Consider the following 24612-nt stretch of genomic DNA (forward strand, 5'->3'; position numbering starts at 1 on the left):
TCGTCCCAGAAGCGGCGCTTTAACGCACACGTATGCCAAGGAGGGTGAAAACAAAGAACATTCAAATGCTATGTCTTAATGAGAAATGTGATTTGTATACTTTCCTTTCAAAGTGTGACTCCGCGGTGTTGTTACAATCTTTCATAAATCGTGCAGGAGGTAAATGTATGAAATGTATCAATCTGAAGTAAGGGACCCTGGAGCGCAAACGATCGAGTCGAAAGTTATAAACGAAAATCGACCTGATACCTGTACCGGTAAATACATATAGCGGTACTGTTGTTGCTAAGATTGTAGGGTATGCAGCGTCCACAGGCGGTAGTGTTGACCAAAACAAGGAAAAAAATGCTTCGCAAACATGGGCTCTAAAACGTATACTTCAAGAACTATGAGCACTTGTCCATCTTAGATACTGTGAAACACATCTCTTCCACTCCAAGCTCTTTGGTTTCCATATTTTTCAAGTAGATATTTGGTTTCCACATTTTTCAAGTAGGTAGTGTTGACCCCAATAAAAAGAAAGAAAAGAGAGAATGACAATAAATATCGGCTCTAAAATGCATACTGTAAGCGTAAGGGGCACTTGTTCAGTAGAAGAGATGCGTTTAACCGTGCCGAAGCTATTAAAGTACACACTTTAGAGCGCATTTCTTGGTTTTGCATATACTACTGCCTCTGAAAGTTGTCTACCGTAAAATCTTAGTAACAGTAGTACTGCTACATGTCCACTATCAACGCCATCGGAACGATTTTGGCTTACAGCTTTTGACTCAATCGTTTCCTGAACAGGGACTGTTACCTCAGATTCGTACATTGACCGTTGTCCCTCACCGGTGAAAATTTGTAACATCATCACGGAATCACCCTGTGTATAGACTGCGGGGAATGATGCTCCTACATATTATGTGCGGCTTGGTCAAAAGCTAATAACTCAGGTGTCGAAAATTAAAATAATGTGGAATTTTTGCAAGGTTGCGTTTTATCACAAAACACTATAAACAGGTGATAGTAAAGTAGAAACAATGTAAAGAATATAGAACATAAACAGCTATGCGTGCGTAACGGTAGACAAAAAAGTTCTTCGTTTTTTCGAACTTAACAGATTTGCACACACATTCCGACAACTGATAACGACAGGACATGCAGGGAATGAGGATGTCAAATTAAACACCTTTCAGGTGTCAATTTTCAAACTTATTTTATTAGGCATCCAGTTTCGGCCCTTTATTACGCCATCTTCAGGCCCCTGATCGACGTGTGGGAATAATCGACGTTGCTTGTGATCGAAGCAGGGGCGAGCAATACTGGTATTAGTAGAGATCTACTTGCTACAGAAACCACTTCAACCATCGGAAGAAGGTGTAATAAAGCGCCAAAACTGGGTGCATTATAAAATAATGTTGAAACTTGACGGCTGAAAGGTGTTTGACATCCCCAATCCAGCAGCCGAGTCCCTCAATCAGCGCTAAAAAGATGGACATACAGAGACTTGCAGTGAATGATGTCATCAATCTCATGTTAACGGAATAACGCTCATTCTTCCTGCAGAGCTGCTCGCAACTCTTGGGGAGTGATTGGTGGATGCTGACGTGATACAGCCCGTCTCCGCAGTGCATCCCAGACGTGCTCTATGGGATTCAAATCGGAAGAGCGAGCAGGCTACGCCATGCATGCAATATCTTCCATTTCCAAGAAAATATCAACCATCCGTGCTCTATAAGGTCGAGCATTATTGTCCATCAATACATCTACATCTACATCTATCTACATCCATACTCCGCAAGCCACCTGACGGTGTGTGGCGGGGGGTACCCTGAGTACCTCTATCAATTCTCCCTTCTATTCCAGTCTCGTATTGTACGTGGAAAGAAGGATTGTCGGTATGCTTCTGTGTGGGCTCTAATCTCTCTGATTTTATCCTCATGGTCTCTTCGCGAGATATACGTAGGAGGGAGCAATATACTGCTTGACTCTTCGGTGAAGGTATGTTCTCGAAACTTTAACAAAAGCACGTACCGAGCTACTGAACGTCTCTCCTGCAGAGTCTTCCACTGGAGTTTATCTATCATCTCCGTAACTCTTTCGCGATTACTAAATGATCCTGTAACGAAGCGCGCTGCTCTCCGTTGGATCTTCTCTATCTCTTCTATCAACCCTATCTGGTGCGGATCCCACACTGCTGGGCAGTATTCAAGCAGTGGACGAACAAGCGTACTGTAACCTACTTCCTTTGTTGTCGGATTGCATTTTTTTAGGATTCTTGCAAATGAATCTCAGTCTGGCATCTGCTTTACCGACGATCAACTTTATACGATCATTCCATTTTAAATCACTCCTAATGCGTACTCCCAGATAAAAATACAAAGTCAAGGCCCACAGCACCTTGTAACAACCGCACATGTGGTCCGAAGATCTCGTCACGATACCTGGCAGCAGTTAAGCCTTACCGATTCACCCGTGCAACTCCATGAAGAGCTGTTCGAGTGGTCACAATAATCCCTGCGCGCACCTTTATGCATCCTCCTCAATATCGGTCTCTTTCCACAATGTTAGGGTCTCGAAATCGTATTCCACGTTCACTCCAGAGGCGAATCCGTTGAGAATCACTCTCCAGACCAAATGCGGACTCCTCTGTGAGAAGAACACTGGACCACTGTTCGACCGTCCAGGTGGCATACTGATGACTCAACTCTAGAAGTCCCCTTCTGTGAAGTCGCGTTAGGGATACAAACACAACAATAACTCCGACAATAAAAGCCACTCTGCCGAAGGCTTCTGCACAGCGTTTGCCTCGTTACAATACTTGGATACTCCGAGGTCAGATGCCCGTTGCCGTGCAGTATTAAGGCGGTACCGTTCTACCTCAAAGGACAATTAAAGGTTTCTCACTCTGATCTCACAAGTGCTCGGCCCTAGAAGCACGTCATAGCTGGCGTGGTTTTCCGTTGATCGGAATGTCACATTCAGGGCACAACACGATCGTAAGGACATATATTGAAATGATTTGTATTACACACAAAAAGGAAAAATAGTGGTTAGTTGCTTGTGGACGCCAGTGTATTTGCATATCGAAGCTTGCAGTACTATTTATGGCAATTGGACATTTGTCGCGCGCCGCCTTCGTGGTTTTGTAATTTTGATTGGCAGCAGTGTACGAGGAGAGGTGTAAGAGAGAGAGAGAGAGAGAGAGAGCTCACACTGTCTCGGTACGGACCGGCAGCGGCGCCCTTGTGCAGCCTGCGGCGGCGGCGCCGGAAGCGCCGAGTGTGGACGGCGACGGCGGCGGACACCACCTCGTTGCTGACGTCACGGCCGAGAGGCAGCGTGACGCTCGGCACCTCTTCGGGCTGCGCTTGCGGCTGATGCTGCGGCTGCGGTTGTTGCAGCTGCACGACGGGGCGCCTTTTGGCGACCGTACCCATCTGCCGGTACACCCGCTCCTGCGCAGAACAGCAGCACAAGAGGATGCAACACTAGCTGACAGCTACTTCCAGTTTCTAGCGACATCTGCCACTCTGCAGAAACAAATGAGCAATTTAGTTTCAAGTTCGAAGTCTCTCACACTTCTTTAACGTCGTGACACTTAAATACTTCTTGAAATTGTCAAAGATCTATACCAGATGGAGGTGGGGACTGACAGGGGTTTTATCAACGTACTACACTCCTGGAAATGGAAAAAAGAACACATTGACACCGTTGTGTCAGACCCACCATACTTACTCCGGACACTGCGAGAGGGCTGTACAAGCAATGATCACACGCACGGCACAGCGGACACACCAGGAACCGCGGTGTTGGCCGTCGAATGGCGCTAGCTGCGCAGCATTTGTGCAGCGCCGCCGTCAGTGTCAGCCAGTTTGCCGTGGCATACGGAGCTCCATCGCAGTCTTTAACACTGGTAGCATGCCGCGACAGCGCGGACGTGAACCGTATGTGCAGTTGACGGACTTTGAGCGAGGGCGTATAGTGGGCATGCGGGACGCCGGGTGGACGTACCGCCGAAATGCTCAACACGTGGGGCGTGAGGTCTCCACAGTACATCGATGTTGTCACTAGTGGTCAGCGGAAGGTGCACGTGCCCGTCGACCGGGGACCGGACCGCAGCGATGCACGGATTCACGCCAAGACCGTAGGATCCTACGCAGTGCCGTAGGGGACCGCACCGCCACTTCCCAGCAAATTAGGGACACTGTTGCTCCTGGGGTATCGGCGAGGACCATTCGCAACCGTCTCCATGAAGCTGGGCTACGGTCCCGCACACCGTTAGGCCGTCTTCCGCTCACGCCCCAACATCGTGCAGCCCCCCTCCAGTGGTGTCGCGACAGGCGTGAATGGAGGGACGAGTGGAGACGTGTCGTCTTCAGCGATGAGAGTCGCTTCTGCCTTGGTGCCAATGATGGTCGTATGCGTGTTTGGCGCCGTGCAGGTGAGCCCCACAATCAGGACTGCATACGACCGAGGCACACAGGGCCAACACCCGGCATCATGGTGTGGGGAGCGATCTCCTACACTGGCCGTACACCTCTGGTGATCGTCGAGGGGACACTGAATAGTGCACGGTACATCCAAACCGTCATCGAACCCATCGTTCTACCATTCCTAGACCGGCAAGGGAACTTGCTGTTCCAACAGGACAATGCACGTCCGCATGTATCCCGTGCCACCCAACGTGCTCTAGAAGGTGTAAGTCAACTACCCTGGCCAGCAAAATCTCCGTATCTGTCCCCCATTGAGCATGTTTGGGACTGGATGAAGCGTCGTCTCACGCGGTCTGCACGAACGCTGGTCCAACTGAGGCGCCAGGTGGAAATGGCATGGCAAGCCGTTCCACAGGACTACATCCAGCATCTCTACGATCGTCTTCATGGGAGAATAGCAGCCTGCATTGCTGCGAAAGGTGGATATACACTGTACTAGTGCCGACATTGTGCATGCTCTGTTGCCTGTGTCTATGTGCCTGTGGTTCTGTCAGTGTGATCATGTGATGTATCTGACCGAAGGAATGTGTCAATAAAGTTTCCCCTTCCTGGGACAATGAATTCACGGTTTCTTATTTCAATTTCCAGGAGTGTATTACGATCCTGGTGGGTCATGTTTATACTGAGGAAAGACCACCACAATAAGAGTGGAGTTCTCTTGTCTTTGAGTATTACAAGAACAGACCTCTTCTTTGGATACTCATTTTCTTACTCTTTTTGTGTCACCAGTGTACTCGCTGGTTTGATGTGCCCCGCAAACTTCTTCATCTGAGAGTAGACTTGATTCTACGTGTTCTGTTATACAAGGTGCCCCACGGGGAATGGTCAGTATTAAGGAATACGACAGAAACGACAATTCAAAGCAAAAGGAAGTCTGTTAAAGATGGGCTCTAAAATGCATACCTTAAAAGCTATGATCATTTGTTCGTCTTAGCTATTTTGAAAAGCATCTCTTGCACTGTACAACTGCTCAAAGCTCTTGAGGTATGCATCTTAGAGCCCACGTTTTTCCTTCTACTGGTCCAAACTACCTCTTTGCAACCTTTGGAAATCAAAGTGCTAGTAGCCATTGAAGTATGCAGTTTAGAGCCCATCTTCACTAGATTCTTTAGCTTCGTATGCTCATTCCTATTATATCCCTGAATGTTGACCCTGGATATTGATCATTTCTATTAGGACATCCTATGTACCGATTGTATTCCAACCTCTCTTCCTTCTGGATCTATCCTCTACAGGTTTCTCTGGTACTATGGAAGATATTCCCCGATTTCTTAACATATGCTCTGTCATCCTGCTCCTTCTTGTTGTATTTATTATATATTTCTCTCAACACCGATTATGCAGAGAATCGCCTCATTTCTTATTTATGAGTCCATCTAATTTTTAATGTCCTCCTATGGTACCACAAGTCAAACGTTTCAGTTATCTCATTTTAGAATTTTCCCACAGTCCATGATTGAGTCTCATGAAAAGCTGTGATCCAAACGTACATCCTCACAAATTTCCTTCTCAAATTGAATTCTATGTTTGATACCACTGAACTTCTCTTGGCCAGGAATGCCCTTTTTTCTATTGCTACTCTGCTTTTTATCTCTTCCTTGCTCCGTTTATGAAGGGTTCTTTGGCTGTCGAAGTAGAAGAGTTCGTTGACGTCGTTGCATTTAACTATTTCTTCAAACCGTGGAGCCGGCCTGGGTGACCGAGCGGTTGTAGGCGCTACAGTCTGGAACCGCTCGACCTCTACGGGGCGCAGCTTCGAATCCTTCCTCGGGCATGGATGTGTGTGATGTCATTAGGTTAGTTAAGTTTAAGTAGTTCTAAGTTCCGGGCGACTGGAGACCTCAGCAGTTAAGTCCCATAGTGCTCAGAGCCGTTTGAACCATTGTTTCAAACCGTGGAATATCTAGATCAGAGGGGAGTGGAGGCTGGCGGGTATTTTTTGTTCAAATGAAATCGAATGGGACTTAACTACTAAGGTCATCAGTCCCTAAGCTTACACACTATTTAAATTATCCTAAGGACAAATGCACACACCCATGCCCGAGGGAGGACTCGAACCTCCGCCGGAAGAGAATTTTTTAACTTACTATTTAAGAGCTTGATGGATCAAGGACACACTGAGAAAGCCCGAAATAGGACCACAGAATAAGTGGAATTTTCGAGCCTTCGAGGATTATGAGAGAGTTCTCTCTCTCTATCTCTCTCTCTCTCTCTCTCTCTCTCTCTCTCTCTCTCTCTCTCTCTCTCTCTCTCTTCCCTCACTCCCTGTCTCTCTTTTTCCTCTTTATTTCAGAGTAACTCCTATATCTTACTTCCTCAATTATACAGTATACTGAATGTATTCCGCTGTCTTCTCTACAGTGTTTAACCTCAACAGTTCCCTCTAATAGCATGGAAAATATTGCGTAATGTCTTAACACGTCCTATTCATCCTGTTCCCTTTTGTTGCGATTTTCATTTCAGTCATCACCGATTATGCAGACAACATCCTCATTTCTTATATTGTCATGTGCTACTTTACATTCAAGGAAGCAGAATTCCCTAACTTCGTCAATTTCGTGGTCAACAATTTTGACATTACGTCTGTCGCTAGTTTATTTCTGCTACTTCTCATTACTTTCATCTTTCTTCGGTTTACTCACAAACCATATTCTGTTCTCATTAGACTATTAACTCCACTCACTCCACTCAGCGGATTCCATATTCCTCCTTCATTTTTCGCTTAGGACATTTACAGCGTCAGCCAATCTTCATAGCTTACTTCTATTTTTCTCAGAATTTCTAACATCTATTAATCTATTAATATTGGCACATGGGTTTCTCCCTTAGCTTTTACGTCCTGCTCAACATACGACGAGTATTGCATGTATAGTCAGAGTTCCTACCTTACTCTGATGCCTAATGGATTGCACAACTGACTGCAATAAGAAACGAAATCCGAAGAAAATTTGACAGTATAGTTCTCAGACTTCGAAACGCCGCAGCTTCCAAACTGGGAGCTATTTCTCGAAAATTGGTCCGTTTGTCATCCTGCACAACACACTGTGTGCGTTCTCGGTTTATTTCTATACATCCTGTACGATTATAATAGAAAAACAAGAAAATAAATAAACACTGAAGGAACCTGCAGTCTTAGGATTTACGCCGTTAGTTCTTGTGATTTAATGTAGGATTACACTATCCTAATATTTTGTAAACGTCGGTAAAAACGATCAACCGATGAGGAGCAGGTAAAGAAACTTCTTTGTCGTTCTGTGGCTCTATGTGGAGCAAGAGAAGCCACCTACTGAAACGACACAAGATCAAACCGATATTCGGCTTCTGACGAAAATCCGTCAATTACTAAGACCAGTTACGCAGCAGGTCTCAGAAAGTCTGCAAGATCCTTGCGCGGACACCAGTAACGTCACAGCCGACAGCTAGTGTATACAAGGGCCGTACCAGCAGTCCACTAGCAGTCACACCATTTGATAGTGGTCAACGAGTGGTTGGCCGAACAACTGCCGCTACCTATGCAAATGAAGCGTCAAAAAGTTCATCGATTCCAGGAATAGATATCGTGCGCATAGTTAGTTACATTGGTGTGATATCCAGCTGTCATAAAGGCTTCCTTTGAATCAAATACTAAATTTAGGACATTTAGAGAACAGAAAGCAAATGAGGTGCCAATAAGATCATGCTTTTTAAAGAAAACTTGAAAATAAAAATAAAATTAAAAAAATGTGATTTGTTTAACAGTAAGGGTTGAACTATATAAGCGAAACATTTGACACACCTGTCATACTATACAGGCGTATCATTCAAAGGCTGTCAACCTATTTTATTTATTACTTTTAGACAAAGCATTTCAAAAAGCATTTGACCAATTTTCTTTTTGAAGAGGTTGAAAAATCAACCAACCAATTGCAAATAAAGGTTTATTAGCCCTTGTACTGAGTTTCGATATTTCTAAAACTATCTTCTTCAGATGGACTGGGCCTTATTTTATCACATAATGGTTCATTAGATTAAATGAAGCTGAGCGACACTTGTCATATACAAAAATGACAATGCAAGAATTATTCCAAGCCATGGCTCTAGACAACAGCCAGATTACATATATGGTGCTTCAGAATGAATGCTCACTATTAAATGCCCACAGGTAGAGGCTCTTGTCAACATAAAATTGTTGCAGAAGTCACAGGACGAAACGTTTGCATAAGTTACTTGTACATCATGCCAAAGTCTAAGGCCAACAGTTGCCTGTAACAATTTTATGTTGACAAAAGCCTCTACCTGTGGGCATTTACTAGTGACCATTCATTCTGAAGCACGATATATGTAATCTGGGTGCTATCTAAAGCCATGGCTTGGGATAATTGTTGTTTTGCCAAATTTATATATGACAAGAGCCGCTCGGTTCCATCTAATCTAATGTACAATCATGTGATGTAACAAAGCCCACTCCTTCTGATGTAATTATTTTTAGAAGTATCGAAACGTAAGTCAAGGACTAGTAAACCTTTGTTTTGCAACAGATTGGCTGATTTTTCAACCGCTTCAGATTTACACAGTTGCTGTTTCGCAGCCATGTTTAAGATTTTGATTTTCTTTTTCTTCTTCCCATTAAGATGATCTTTGTGGCTGAAACTGGTAGACATTAAAAAGTTTTTTTTTCTAACAACACTTAATTTTGATGATCAAGACTTTTTTACAATATTTACGAGCTACGTCCGCCCCGACAGCTGAGTGATCAGCGCGGCGGTCTGTCACGCCAAAGAGCACGGGTTCGATTCCCGTGTGGGTCGGAGATTTTCTCCGCTCAAGGACTGGGTGTTGTGTTGTCCTCATTATCATTTCATCATTTCATCATCGAAGCACGACTCACGCCCGGTACTCACAGCTTTACTTCTGCCAGTACCTCGTCTCCTACCTTCCAAACTTTACAGAAGCTCTCCTGCGAACCTTGCAGAACTAGCACTCCTGAAAGAAAGGATATTGCGGAGACATGGCTTAGCCACAGCCTGGGGGATGTTTCCAGAATGAGATTTTCACTCTGCAGCGGAGTGTGCGCTGATATGAAACTTCCTGGCAGATTAAAACTGTGTGCCCGACCGAGACTCGAACTCGGGACCTTTGCCTTTCGCGGGCAAGTGCTCTACCATCTGAGCTGCCGAAGCACGACTCACGCCCGGTACTCACAGCTTTACTTCTGCCAGTACCTCGTCTCCTACCTTCCAAACTTTACAGAAGCTCTCCTGCGAACCTTTCGGTAGCTCAGATGGAAGAGCACTTGCCCGCGAAAGGCAAAGGTCCCGAGTTCGAGTCTCGGTCGGGCACACAGTTTTAATCTGCCAGGAAGTTTCATATCAGCGCACACTCCGCTGCAGAGTGAAAATCTCATTCACGACTGGAATCACTTCCCTAGACGCTCATGCGGTGGACCTCTCTGAGAGGCTTTCCCCATGACATGACCTGCCGTAAGGCAGAACACAAAGTTTTTACGAGTTGTAGAGCACGATGTTCATGAAATATATTGGTAATAAAGGTATGATGAGGCGGGAACTGCGATCAAATGCTGCCTGCAGGCAGTGACTTACCCTACGGAGATGCAGTGTTGCGATGGCGGGCAGCTGGTCGAGATGAGGGTAGTGGAAGGAGGCGCCGGGGTGCGACGGCTCCCGGGACGTGATGCGAGACACGGGGTGGGCTGGGTCGCTAGGCCAGTTGGGCGCCGTGAACGTCATCCCGTCGTCCGTGCCGGCGTCCAGCAGCGGCAGCTGCAACACACACAACGCTGCACTGTGTGGTCCGCGGTACCTCAAAAACAAGCTTTTCTTTCGCAGCAGGCGCATGTCTGCCGTCTTATTATGCATTGAAATCCCCGCACCACAATACCGGAGCACACCCTTAGAGGAGCCAACAAAATGGTGTAGCCCACAGAAAAAAATGAGTCTTGTCAAGTATTTTGCTCTCTGCTTAAATGGGAGCAACGCTGCAACAATTATGCTAACCTCAACTTAACCATCGTTTGAAAAATGAGTGGCATTGAAAGGTGAACAGATAGAGTAGGGTTAATACCATCACTAAGTTTCCCTTTTTCGAGATGATAGTTAAATCTTTTCTTACAGTCCCCCTTACTGTGAAGAACAGAAATCTCTATTGTCCTTGGATGAAACAATACACTAAGTTATATGATAAAAACATTTATTCAGTCGACGATTCCTTCAGTAATCCTTGTATTCAAGAACAATCACATTAACTGCTACAGTAAATCCACAAAGTTGGATGGCAATTCTTAGGGCAACTGATGCAGTCCAGTGGATTGGATAAATGACAAATAAAAGGAAAAGCCATAAAAAATATACCTCGATTATCAACTAACACAGAACAGGTACAAGAATCGAGCGAAATCATACAAGGCCAACATCAGGTACTACAATTCAGGTATAAAACCTGAAATCTATGTTTCAGAGTATTTTATTTTAAATAAAATTGACAGTTGAACTTGAAAAAAAGGTAAGAACTATTTGCGGTAATATTATGGGATCCCAGATGACTACTGATGGGAGTTGGAAGAACAGTAAAAACAAGCTCTACATGTACATCGAAAAGATCAAGGACTTAAAGCGGAAACGACGTTTTAAATTTTATGGGCACCTGGAAGAAAGGACAAAAACCGACCGAGCAAAAACACCTTTCATTACGTCACATCAATAAAATAAAACTCTGCGTGGATACAGTAAGACGTCAAAAGACGTGCACAATGAACGCTAGAGATGATCCGAAACAGAGAAGAGTTCAAAAGAAAATTTAACAGCATAAAACAATTTGAAGAGGAACCGCTGAAAAGGAGAGCTACAGGCTACATTTCCTCGGAAAAGATAAAGAAAAAACTAAAATAATGCAGAGGCTCTAGGAAGAAAGGAAAAGAAAGGCCAAGAATCTCTAAGATTCTTTAAGATACTGATCTTAAATTGAATGATATTTTAGTAAGACATCATAAAAGCAGATTACAGTACAAGATACAATTCTAGTTAGTGCGTACACGCCCAACTGCGAGTTAACAGGTCTAGAAACGCATTTTGCCTGCTGAGCTGAGCGAACGAGCGGGTTCATGCCTACCTTCATCACGTATGCACTGCGGCCTGATTTTCTCGTGGGCCTCGGCTGATGTTAAACTCAGCTTTGAACCACAGAAGCGTCCCGCAGTACATGCGTGGAAGGTGTTTCTGCGGCTACCGGCAGAGGGCACTATCAGCGTCTTGCCGCATACCCGAATTGCCTGCAGCTGGCCAGATATATTTCGACATCGCCGCACGATTATCTACACCACTGGCCATTAAAATTGCTACACCAATAAGAAATGCAGATGATAAACGGGTATTCATTGGACAAATATATTATACTAGGACTGACATGTGATTACATTTCCACGGAGTTTGGGTGCATAGATCCTGAGAAATCAGAACCCAGAACAATCACCTCTGGCCGTAATAACGGCCTTGATACTCCTGGGCACTGACTCATACAGGTACAGCTGCCTATGCAGCTTCAACACGATACCACAGTTCATCAAGAGTAGTGACTGGCGCAATGTGACGAGTCAGTTGCTCGGCCACCATTGACCAGACGTTTTCAATTGGTGAGAGATCTGGAGAATGTGCTGACCAGGGCAGCAGTCGAACATTTTCTGTAGACAGAAAGGCCCGTACAGGACCTGCAACACGCGGTCGTGAATTATCCTGCTGAAATGTAGGGTTTCGCAGGGATCGAATGAAGGGTAGCCCCTCGGATCGTAACACATCTGAAATGTAACGTCCACTGTTCAAAGTGCCGAACAAGATGTGACCCAGTCGTGTAACCAATGGCACCCCATACTATCATGCCGGGTGATACGCCAGTATGGCGATAACGAATACACGCTTCCAATGTACGTTCACCGCGATGTCGCCAAACACAGATGCGACCATCATGATGCTGTAAACAGAACCTGGATTTATCCGAAAAAATGACGTTTTGCCATTCGTTCACCCAAGTTCGTCGCTGAGTACACCCACCATTGCAGGCGCTCCTGTCTTTGATGCAGCGTCAAGGCTAACCGCACCCGTGGTCTTCGAGCTGATAAACCATGCTGCTGCAAACGTCGTCGAACTGTTCGTGCAGATGGTTGTTGTCTTGCAAACGTCCCCATCTGTTGACTCAGGGACCGAGACGTGGCTGTACGATACGGTACAGCCGTGTGGATAAGATGCCTGTCATCTGGACTGCTAGTGATACGAGACCGTTGGGATCCAGCACGGCGTTCCGTATTACCCTTCTGAACCCACCTATTCCATATTCTGCTAACAGTCATTGGATCTCGACCAACGCTAGCAGAAATGTCGCGATACGATAATCCGCAATCGCGAAAGGCTACAATCCAACCTTTATCAAAGTCGGAAACGTGATGGTACGCATTTCTCCCCTTACACGAGACATCACAACAATGTTTCACCAGGCAACGCCGGTCGCGCCAACCTTGTGTGAATACTCTGAAAATCATTTGCATATCACAGGATCTTCTTCCTGTCGGTTAAATTTCGCGTCTGTAGCACGTCATCTTCGTGGTGTAGCAATTTTAATGGCCAGTAGTGTATCTTAGTCTAACTCTCGACCGGAAACTTCACATATTAACCATCCGACAGAAATCCCACACTAGACTAAAACTACTAACAGGCTGAAGTTGGGGATTATACCCCTCCAATATTTTCCACAAGTGCAAAACCCTGATCCGATCCTTTCTCTGCTATGCAACTGTTGCATGAATCTCCGCCCCACAAAGTTCTGTAATTACCTCTAAATCCTCGAACGCCATGTACTCTGTCTCGCTTTCCGAATCCGTTCACCTTTCTCCATATCGTCCTCTACCAGGTCATAACATTCCCACCCCTCCTCAACAATGTCGAACACCTCTACATATTCTGTAATAACCTCATTGTCTCCCCTCTGATACATCCCTAGTGTGCTGCTGCACCTACAAAAACACATTCGCATACCACGGATCCTCTCTTCTTTTTCTTCTCCATCCATCCCCATCCTTTTTCTCATGTAACCACTACCCTACCAACGCACCACACTACTGCTCCCCTTCTATCTTTCCCACCTTCTCTATTTTACACTATCCACCTTAACTCCTACATATCATCTTCATAGTTCTCCTATCCAAATCCAACAGAGCCCTATCTTTTTAACCACACCTCTCGTCTCTATGGAACATACTCTCTATCCTCCCACAACACTTCTCATCCAGTGTAGGTACTTCTGAGTTTAAAAGAAACTGTAGTGGTTCAGTGTTTTTTATCAGAAGAATTTCACTATTCTGCGATGTGTTTTTAAAATGTATATATTTTCGTATTAATCGGCTTCTTTTTGATTTTTAATTTAAAATAGAAAAACAACTCTAATGTTTGTTTCTCATTATTTTATGCATTTTTTTTAATTTGCTTGGCCGAAGAGCGGAATATTGTACCGCTAACAGCAGCCCCCTCCCTGCCCATATGGAACGAGATTGAAACAACAATAAGTAAAAAAATCGCAAGTATCATCAGGCTCGTCTTGCAGCACTGACAACAGCAACTTACAACACCCGAAGATGTCAAACAGTTACATCGACGAAGTACTGTAGGATTTGAGCAATATGATCCGGTGGCAAACCCGAAAGGGACATTTGAAAGAAAAGAGTTTGGAAAAAAGTTTTCCCTAACTGGTCATCTTGTTTGTAACACAGTGAAGCACTGAAGTCAAATGTGTAATTAAATTTCTCACGTATGTCACTGAAGTAGCTTTAAATCGATTTAGAAGGGAGCAGGCGTTCTTGTTCTTTTTCTTGTACATGGATCAGGCTAGGAGCCTGTTCAATCACAACAAATTATCGTTTCATAAGTGTTTAATTTTCTTATTTCACTTAATCCATTTTATTTATAATTTAAGACCTATTTCGAGAAATCTTTGGAGAGCCTTACGTTGCCCATCATTTGCACTTGTTCAGCCAACATGTAGCAGTAAATTTTCTTTCTACTTTCAGTTACTTACATTTTCAGTACTAGTTTACTTTTGTTCTTTATGTGACCTGCTCTATGGTATTTCATCTCCGATTTTTTCCCAGTATAAGCGTCTTTTCATACATGCAGCTAATTCCGTCAAGACAGCGTATCATGCATCCTGGAAGAATAATTTATGTTTTATATGAAAATGAAAACGTACCTTTTACTCCAGCCACGAAACGTCTTTCAATATCACCAGCGTTCAGTGTTCAGCTGACACTTCTGTGCTTCCTCTTCAGAACCTATTATGCTAGCGTTCACTTGCACCAAAAGTACGCAAATACCAGTGTGTAACAAATGAAAACGTTGCTGGGAATAATGGTAGGAATCAACAAAATATTGCTAGTTATACTAATCAGTAAATTAAATTAAAAATACTCATTTCCAGATGGAGAGCACTAGTAGTCATTCCGTAAAATGATACAGACATGTCACCCTCGTAATAAGCTGAGTATACAAAGGTCGTTCACTTACATCTATTGAGAGCGAGTCAATCCATTTGCCATGCTTGCAGAGTGGAAGGCTGTCTAGTCCAACAAACCAGTCTGGTGACGGAATGAGGCGAACCACCACGGACAGCTGCAAAGGAAAATTAGCATTATCAGCACTAATGTCACTTCCGTAATATGGAATGTTTCTAAGCAACGAAATCCGATTCCTTTTGTAGCAGAAGTGCCAGAAATGAGAGAATATTCGAGTATACGATGATTGCAGTAGATAGACTCATTTACTGTGCGTACTTCATATTTCACCTCATTATGAAAAATCTCCTCTAGTGTGAGCCTCAAGGAAATCTTTCTTCCTAGCATCCTCCACTGGGCATCAAGTATTTGTAGACTCCTGGTAATAACTTGTCAGTCAAAACAGCTTAAGCTGATAAATAATTTATGTGAAAATTTGACTGTAATAAACTCTCTGCCCATAACATGGCAAATATCCATTGTCGGAGTGTATATCCAGGCACCATCTAGCAAAGAAAGACTGACGACATGGAGCACTACCCTATTGGTACATCGCATCTTCATGAGGATATACTAATGCCAGAAAGGAAGGAACACCATGAATGTCCATATAACGTTCACTTATCGTTGAGCCCTTCAGCCGGACAGTGCAGCCTAACTGCCATTATGTCAACACGGTCCTAACCATAACTGAGCCACCTGTCTGGAAACAACGTTGTTCACAAGCTGGATCCGTAATTTCGCCGGGCTCTAGTCAAATTCAAGGACCCATGAGCTCGACAGAACTGAAGGCGGGGTTCATCGGGCCATGCTACATACTGCCACTGTTCCACGGTCCAGACCCATACCAATCGTTGAGTTCTGAGACTAGATGTTTGCAAAAGGGACAATAGTCTGAAATATTTTGTATAGGCGGCGTTGGACAGTGTACGTAAATGTTAACAACCGCATTACTTAATAAACAGTCATACCTGTTATTTTTATTTTTGACTGCCAATTTCGGCCAAATTCATACCATCCTCAGGTTATTTGCATCAAAGGAGAACAGAAAACATGTATTCAACTGTGGATTCCACAAATGCAGTAATTAATCATTCTTAAGTCATTCGTAGGCTCTAAGCGCTACAGTCTGGAACAGCGCGACCGCTACGGTCGCAGGTTCGAATCCTGCTTCGGTCATGGATGTGTGTGATGTCCTTAGGTTAGTTAGGCTTAAGTAGTTCTAAGTTCTAGGGGACTGATGACCTCAGAAGTTAAGTCCCATAGTGCTCAGAGCCATTTGAACCATGCGTAGTCTGCTGATGCCGATGAGTTCAGTCTTGGTAGAAATGGGATTCTGACGGCCCAATTCTGATCGGCGGCGATCTAACTCGGCAGACCGTCCTTTGCCATGTACGGCTTTGTGGAGGCGACGTGACGTTCGTTCTTCAAACACTTCTGATCACCTCTTAAGGTGGTTTACGCTTGTGGAAATATCGTTCCTGCGATACTGAAGAACCATTTAGGCACTGGCGACTTCAGAAACTCGAATAATTTGCAACATGTATCGCCCACCGTTTATCATTCAGGGTTAAAAGTCGGGTAACTCCTTATCCACTACGCATCTCTCTACAACAGACTACATGCGCACCATAAGCCGCATTTAACCGTATGGTTGTGGAGTTCTATAACGCATGTCTCAATTTCGGACTTTTGGGGCCAATCAATTTAGATACATTACATATACTAAACAAAAAGAAAAAAAAGTATATGCCCTAGTAATGTGTCAACGATAGTAAGCTCGCTGCACGAAATATTAATAAAGGAGCACAATGGTCACTTTGAAAGGCTGTAGGTGGTACCAGGTGGTCATTCGAGCACCCAGCACTTATGTAAGTCATGCCACTGAAGTGGTGTGTATTCCTCATTGGTTGTATGGAATTAGCGAAGTGAGACAGGTCGACTTAGAGACGACACAGAATGGCTGAAAGGGAGGTCGTATTAAGATGTCATCATTACTACACTGAAGAGGCAAAGAAACTGGTACACCTGCCTAATATCATGAAGGGCCCCAGCGAGCACGCAGAAGCTCTACAACACGACGTGGCATGGACTCGAATAATGTCTGAAGTAGTGCTGGAGGGAATTGACACCATGAACCTTACAGGACTATCCATAAATCCGTAAGAGCACGAGGAGGTGGAAATCTCTTCTGAACAGCACGTTGCCAGGTATCCCAGATATGCTCGATAATGTCCATGTCTGGGGAGTTTGGTGGCCAGTGGAAGTGTTTAAACTTAGACGAGTGTTCCTAGAGCCATTCTGCAGCAAATTCTGAAGGTGCGGTGTTTCGCATTGTACTGCTGGAATTGATCAAGTCCGTCGGAATACACAATGGACATGAATGGATGCAAGGTATCAGACAGGATGCTTACGTACGTTTCACCTGTCAGAATCATATCTAGTCGTATCAGGGCTCCCATATCACTCCTACTGCACATGCCCCACACCATTACAGAGCCTCCACCAGCTTGAACAGTCCCCTGTTGGCATGCAGGTTCCATGGATTCCTGAGGTTGGCTCCATACCCGTACAAGTCCATCCGCTCGATACAATTTGTAACGACACTCGTCTGACTAGGCAACATGTTTCCAGTCATCAATGTCGGTGTTGACGAGCACAGGCGAGACGTAAAGCTTTGCGTCGTGCAGTCATTTAGGGTACACGTATGGGTTTTCAGCTCCGAAAGCCCATACCTATGATATCCGTACGCTGACACTTGTTGATGGCCCAGCATTGAAATCTGCAGCAATTTGCAGAAGGGTTGAACCTCTGTCAAGCTGAACGATTCTCTTCAGTCGAACAAGCACCACTGTTACTTGTGGTGGTACCCAGTAGCGTCCAACACCGTAAAGCCTTGAGTTGGCGCTGCATATCTTGTGCGAGTGCAGTCGCTGTGATGCCGCTCCTCCTGTCTGCGGCTGACCAAAATACGGCCATCATTTTAAAACAAACAGAACCTGGATTCGTCCGAAAACACTGACTGATACCATTCCTGTACTCTACACCATTATCGTCTGTCACTCGTCAAAGGCAGGTGGAGAAGTGTACGACGGGCACACAACCTGTGCCGTAATAAACAGCGATGGACCGTCATGTGTACGATGTGTTCCACTGTTGCGCCAGGGCCTAGGAGAAAAGAGCTCTGTCCTGCAATGCCATTCGGATGAGATGCAGCTCTTCCTGGGGGCTGGTCTGGGTGGTGCGACCTGACTCATCTCGTCGTATTCTAGGACCCGTTGCACTACATAAACACTTTTTCCCACACGAGCAATAATTTCCCGGATGGATGCATCATATTCTCTGATGCCAATGACGCGCCCTCTTACAAACGCACTGATTTGATGGTACGTTTCGTGCATATGTCTGCGAGCCATTCAGCACATCTGCTCAAGTAACACTGATCCATTACCTTCGGTTTATAGTGACAACGAGAGCCGCAGCCACATTTTACCGGTGGGTGCAGGTACTGCGCCTCAATATGTATATAAAAAAATATTCAAATGTGTGTGAAATCTTATGGAACTTAACTTCTAAGGCCATCAGTCCCTAAGCTTACACACTACTTAACCTAAATTATCCTAAGGACAATCACACACACCCACGCCCGAGGGAGAACTCGATCCTCCGCCGGGACCAGCCGCACAGTCCATGACTGCAGCGCCTTTGACCGCTCGGCTAATCCCGTGCGGCCCACAATATCGATGCTGACGTTGAACCCGCGGGCCGACATGGTTCAAATGCTAATCGCTTCTGCAGAACATATTAGTGTATATGTCCTGTAAATATTAACGTCCTATGTCCAGTCGTTCAAGGTGTCCCGTTTTTTTTTTTTTTCTGAAGATGAGTGTATATGGGATCAACTCGCTTATTGTGGCTTCATACATTGTCGAGTCCGTTATTCCTTCATCCACCTGCAAATTTATTACATATTGTGTTCCTCGGTCCACACAGGGTTGCGCTTTCTTCGAGTGATACATTCTGCTGCAGTGGCTTTGCATGCTTAAGGTGTCTGCTTCTTGTCGTACCTTCTCTACTGTCACTAAGAGCAGTTTTCGGGGCGGCACTTCACGGATTTGTATAACGTCTTCTGCTAGTGTGTAATGGGGTTTCAAAGAAAAACTTAAATCCTTAGACTACACATATGAAATTTGTGGTGTCACCGTCAGACACCACACTTGCTAGGTGGTAGCCTTTAAATCGGTAGCGGTCCGTTAGTATACGACGGACCCGCGTGTCGCCACTATTAGTGATTGCAGACCGAGCGCCGCCACATGGCAGGTCTAGTGTAGAGAGACTCCCTAGCACTCGACCCAGTTGTACAGCCGACTTTGGTAGCGATGGTTCACTGACTACATACGCTCTCATTTGCAGAGACGACAGTTCAGCATAGCCTTCAGCTACGTCATTTGCTACGACGTAGCAAGGCGCCATATTCAGTAATTAGAATGAATTCCGAATATTGTGAATCATGTACCGTCAAGAGCGACGTTCATCATTAATGGATTAAAGTTAAGTATCAAACTAATTACGTCCGCTTTCTGAATTCTAATTCCTTTTTCATGTTCCAGGCCTCCCGTCAGTATAGTCCTTCCCCCCTCACGCCAGTCCGAGTGCGCTAAAACGCGTGCATTTCGGCCTCCTCTAGTAACACGGTGTTGGCTCTTCTGACAACACAACAAAATTTCCTTCCTGATGGTACGCGAACTTACAAGTTACCGGGAAACCTGTGGAGCAGTACGTGGCGCAATTTCTCTTCCGCACCGCATATTTCACAGAGTGGGCCTCCGTTAAGTGGTAATTTGCACAACGCTGCAGTTGCTCCAAAGCACGGAGGAAAGGAACGCTTCAGTGTGCACTCACAATGAAGACAAAATGGCTCTGAGCACTATGGGACTTAACATCTGAGGTCATCAGTCCCCTAGACTTAGAGCTACTTAAACCTAAGTACAACACCCGCATCCATGCCCGAGGCAGGATTCTAACCTGCGACCATAGCAAGAGCGCGGTTCCAGACTGAAGCGCCTAGAACCGCTCGGCCACAACTGCTGGCTCATTGAAGACATAGTACTGTATCAGAAAGACACTGGAACTCACCAGAGTGTGGTTGCCGTCGACGAAGCAGGAGGCTGCGGTGTCGCCCTGGCCGCTGGCCACGGCCGGCGCGTCGAAGGCGTCCAGCACGCCGCCGCCCGCGGGCAGGCCGTCCCAGCGGCCCGTCTCGGCGAACACCTGCAGGCCGCCGCTGGCCGGCTCGCCTTCGCGGAACAGCCGGAAGTCGCGGCTGTGCGTGCGACCTGCGGCCAAAGGCTCTACTTAACCATCTAACTCGTTAGCGTCATTCAAGTTCTAGCAATAAAAGTGTATGAAAGGCCACAATTTACATATCTATGGCTGGTTTATGGTCAAAACTTGGCTGTCTTCAGTGGTGACGGAATCTGGTGGTTAACACGAGAAACCACCGACGTCATGCCTCGGAGATTAACCGTTGGAGCGAAATGCTCTCCATGACAACGCCCTACATAAACCCAGAAGATCCACAAATTACGAAGAATTTTCTTTACATCATCACGAAATACATTATTATACAGAGAGACGAGGCGTTGTTCTTTTGATATAGTAGGAAGTATGATCTGAACAGGAGAGAGTCAGTCTTATAAACGAGTTCTGTGGCAAAGCATATCAACTCCCTCTCCACCTCTCCCTCCTTTCTTCCCTCATCTCCTAGCACCTGGCACATCATGTGGTTCAAATGCCTCTGAGCACTATGGGACTTAACATCTGAGGTCATCAGTCCCCTATAACCCAGAACTACTTAATCCTAACTCACCTAAGGACATCACACACATCCATGCCCGAGGCAGGATTCGAGCCTGCGACCGTAGCGGTCGCGCGGTTTCAGACTGAAGCGCCTAGAACCGCTCGCCCACCCAGGCCGGCGCAGATCATGAGTTTGCTCAGCGTCTTCAGTGTGCTACGTCAGTGTTGTGTTTGGTGCTGTTCTCCTGTGCGTCCAGAGCTGTGATTTTAATTGCCCAAATGTTCAAATGTGTGAGAAATCTTATGGGACTCAACTGCTAAGGTCATCAGTCCCTAAGCTTACACACTACTTAACCTAAATTATCCTACGGACAAACACACACACCCATGCCCAAGGGACGACTCGATCCTCCACCGTGACCAGCCGCAGAGTCCATGATTGCAGCGTCCTAGACCGCTCGGCCAATCCCGCGCGGCGATTTTAATTGTGTGCTGGACTTGTACATAGTGTTACTGTCAGTGATCGTTATGTGCTACGCCGTCCATTGCTACTTTTATGCTCCAGGCATACTTCGCCTTGTGTTTTTTTAATTGTCCCAGCGTGAGGTTTTTTGTGCTCAATACTTTTTAAGGTTTTTATCTCCATTTTACAGTCGGCATATTTTTGTTCAAATTCAAATGGCTCTGAGGACTATGGGACTTAACTTCTGAGGTAATCAGTCCCCTACAACTTAGAACTACTTAAACCTAACTAAGCGAAGGACATCACACACATCCATGCCAGAGGCAGAATTCGAACCTGCGACCGTAGAGACTGTAGCGCCTAGAACCGCTCAGCCACAACGACCGGCCACCTTTTTGTCTGTTCTCTTCCATTATGTTCCCTATTTTTATATTCACGCCCGCCATATTTTCTCCTTTGTAATTTTAAATGTCTTCTATTGTATAATAAATGTCTTTCGGCTGCTCCCAGCCCGCCCCAGATGAGGCAATGAAGCACAATAAAGGAAAAAACAGCATATCAGAGACAGAACGCGTTGTTTATTTCGTATTAGTGCGGGCAACGTGTAAGTAATATGTGTAGGTTTACGTTATTAAGATTTCCTACATTTAATAAAAACTATTGAAGAAAAGAAACTGTGCGCCAAGTAAAATCTCACCTAAAACAAAGAAAAGAAAGAGTAAAATTTTAATATCTAGCTCTGAAGCATTAAATGCAAACTGTTCATTAATTCATTGAAGTTAGTTGCTCGTAATAAAGATAGTTTGCGGTAAGAACACTCCCAAAATCTTATAGCTAAATCAGATTATTCATTCAAAACTACGTAACCAATTAATGAACTAGACATCAGATGTGTAATTTTCAAGCTGAATGAATTAAGTTTTTTTTTTACTTATTTGTTTAAATTTTGTTAGGTACAGAAACATAAGGGTGGCTGGTTTGAAATAGTAATAACAAGAGCATAGCGATATAAAAATATTTTTGTTAATAGACGTATACACTTACTAAGTAAATTTCATTAGGTGAGTTAATGAAGAACTATTCAGCAACGCATATGTTAAATCTTTTTCTGTCACGTTAATGAGAAATAACAACACGGCAATACCGTTGTTGCTACATCAGGCAATCGTTTACCACCTGAGTTCACGGAGCTCACTGGCCGTGTTGGGCTTAAGCTGCGCACAGATAAAAGTAACTAATTAAAAAGGGAATCCAACAATATTCAGTTACCTAACGCTGTTTTCTGAATTTTAGTAACTAATTAAAAAGGGAATCCAACAATATTCAGTTACCTAACGCAGTTTTCTGAATTTTAATATTAACTCTAAGCAGTGTCCTGCAAACCAAATTACCACTACGCCAGAGAAGGCGTCAGGACTTACAGAATAGTGCTTCCCGTGTGAAGCGGAGGTGGGTTGCTAGTTAAACCTAAATGCAGACATGTTAGGTCATACTGGCCGTGATCATTATGAATAACAACATGAAAATACAAATTACTGCCTAACCAACCACATTTATCGTTACCCACGTACGCTTTCTCGAGTGCTGTATCTGCATTATCAGCTGGATTTATTATAGCGTTTTCAGTTTAGAATTTCAAAAACAGACAGGACATGGCAGCAACGATATTACATGTAAGAGCACCTGACGGTGGCGATATGATGAAATGGGCTCATCGTGAGTGATTTATAAAATAAAAAGAATTTAAATCTCACGTTATGAGAGAACATAACATGTCCCAAAGAACAAAAGGAAAAAAGAGCCTTTGACAATTTTAGTCTACAGGAAGTGTATGTGCTAGATACTGGAAAAAAAGAGTCCGTGACTACTGCAGCACAGCCACAAGTTATCCACAGAAAAGTTGTATACGCGTCTCTTTAACGGAAATAAATCAAGCTGATGATTGTAGTATAATCCTCCGAAACACCTATTAGGAAGAAAAGCAAAAGAAGAATATTATTATTATGTCTTAAGGGTTACTATGTCACTCGAAGGCGATTTAAGCCAACATTACGCGATGCACCAGAGATGTACAAACGGCGCGAATCCGCCTATGAGCGCTGGACGACAATAACACTCGAAACTAAAAGGCCAACGCCCGATTCCTTGTAAAGTTGTTCTTTCAAATTAAAAAAATCTTAGAGGTCAAAGTTCTTATTTATTAAATACTTGTTTTGAAGGAACTGGCGTCGATGACACAGGAAGGAATTCGCTGAAGTGTTCAAAATTGGTTGAAATGGCTCTGACCACTATGGGACTCAACCTCTGAGGTCATCAGTCCCCCTAGAACTTCGAACTACTTAAACCTAATTAACCTAAGGACATCACACACATCCATGCCCGGGGCAGGATTCGAACCTGCGACCGTAGCGGTCGTACGGTTCCAATTTGTAGAGCCTAGAACCACTTTTTTTATCTCATTTTGTTCTATATTGTTCGTTGGATTTGTTCGTGGCGGACGTCCGATGACAGCCGTTCAGGTTCTTTGTTGATCCATTCACTCAGTTTTTTTATTATAGAGGGTAGCTAACCCTCTGACCGAGCACGCTGAGCTACCGTGCCGGCTCCAGTGGACCACTTCGGCCGGCCGTTCAAGTGTCACAGTGAGGTAGGAGATAATTGCACCTAGTCGGAAGTAGGAATTAAACCATTCGTTTATTGATTTGTGATCGGGTTCTATCGCTGACTATTGCCAGGTTCTCCTTCTCGGCTTCGTTAAATAAAGCAAAAGACGCAATCAAATACGAACTTTCGTCACTCAAGGCCCTACGTACGCAAATCGAAAATTACAAATATAAGGTTATATGCATATTTCCTCAGAAAAAAAACGGCTGCCGAGGTACTCATTACGATATAAAGGAGGCAGGCATGGGCAACCTTTGGTGACCCGCAGGCCTGATTCACATATTTACATGTTCTAGCGGGCAGCGTCGTCACTTGACGCGACAGGAGCGCTCCTGGCGGGATAAATTCAAAACTATAGCGTCCGCGACACTAATGTATGAGTGGCATTACGTTATACCACGCCAGCAAATTACACCTCAAAACACGCGTTTTGGAAAGTACATTCATTTAACGTTCACCTCTTCTTCAGCTGTTTATATTTATTTGCGCGTCGTGAACATTGTTTCTTTAATTACGACGTTTTGCAGTACTGTCTTCACTGTCTTCAAAATTTTATTTTTGTTTCATTACTACGTTTACGAAAATTTACTCACTAAAATATGCCCATAAGCTCCAATACGAACACCTAAAGTTAGCTGCCGGACACCGATATAACAATAGCAGTAAGCAGTAAAAAGCAATAA

The 24612-nt window shown here is 44.6% G+C and overlaps 1 protein-coding gene across 2 annotated transcripts in view; it reads right to left on the reverse strand.

The window, feature by feature from the left end:
• The window catches only part of LOC126267414 (spondin-2-like), a 233143-nt gene that overhangs the window by 34286 nt on the left and 174245 nt on the right, over positions 1–24612 (reverse strand). The window contains exons 2-5 of one of the 2 annotated variants that reach the window (XM_049972645.1): positions 20140–20339; positions 15017–15121; positions 10058–10237; positions 3198–3440 (exon numbers count right to left, since the gene is read on the reverse strand). In XM_049972645.1, coding sequence (XP_049828602.1) covers positions 3198–3440; positions 10058–10237; positions 15017–15121; positions 20140–20339 — 728 coding nt within the window. The remainder of the gene's footprint in view (positions 1–3197; positions 3441–10057; positions 10238–15016; positions 15122–20139; positions 20340–24612) is intronic. The other variant, XM_049972643.1, reaches the window with a different exon arrangement.

Source organism: Schistocerca gregaria, chromosome 4 (assembly GCF_023897955.1).
Source record: "Schistocerca gregaria isolate iqSchGreg1 chromosome 4, iqSchGreg1.2, whole genome shotgun sequence".
Lineage (NCBI taxonomy): Eukaryota > Metazoa > Arthropoda > Insecta > Orthoptera > Acrididae > Schistocerca > Schistocerca gregaria.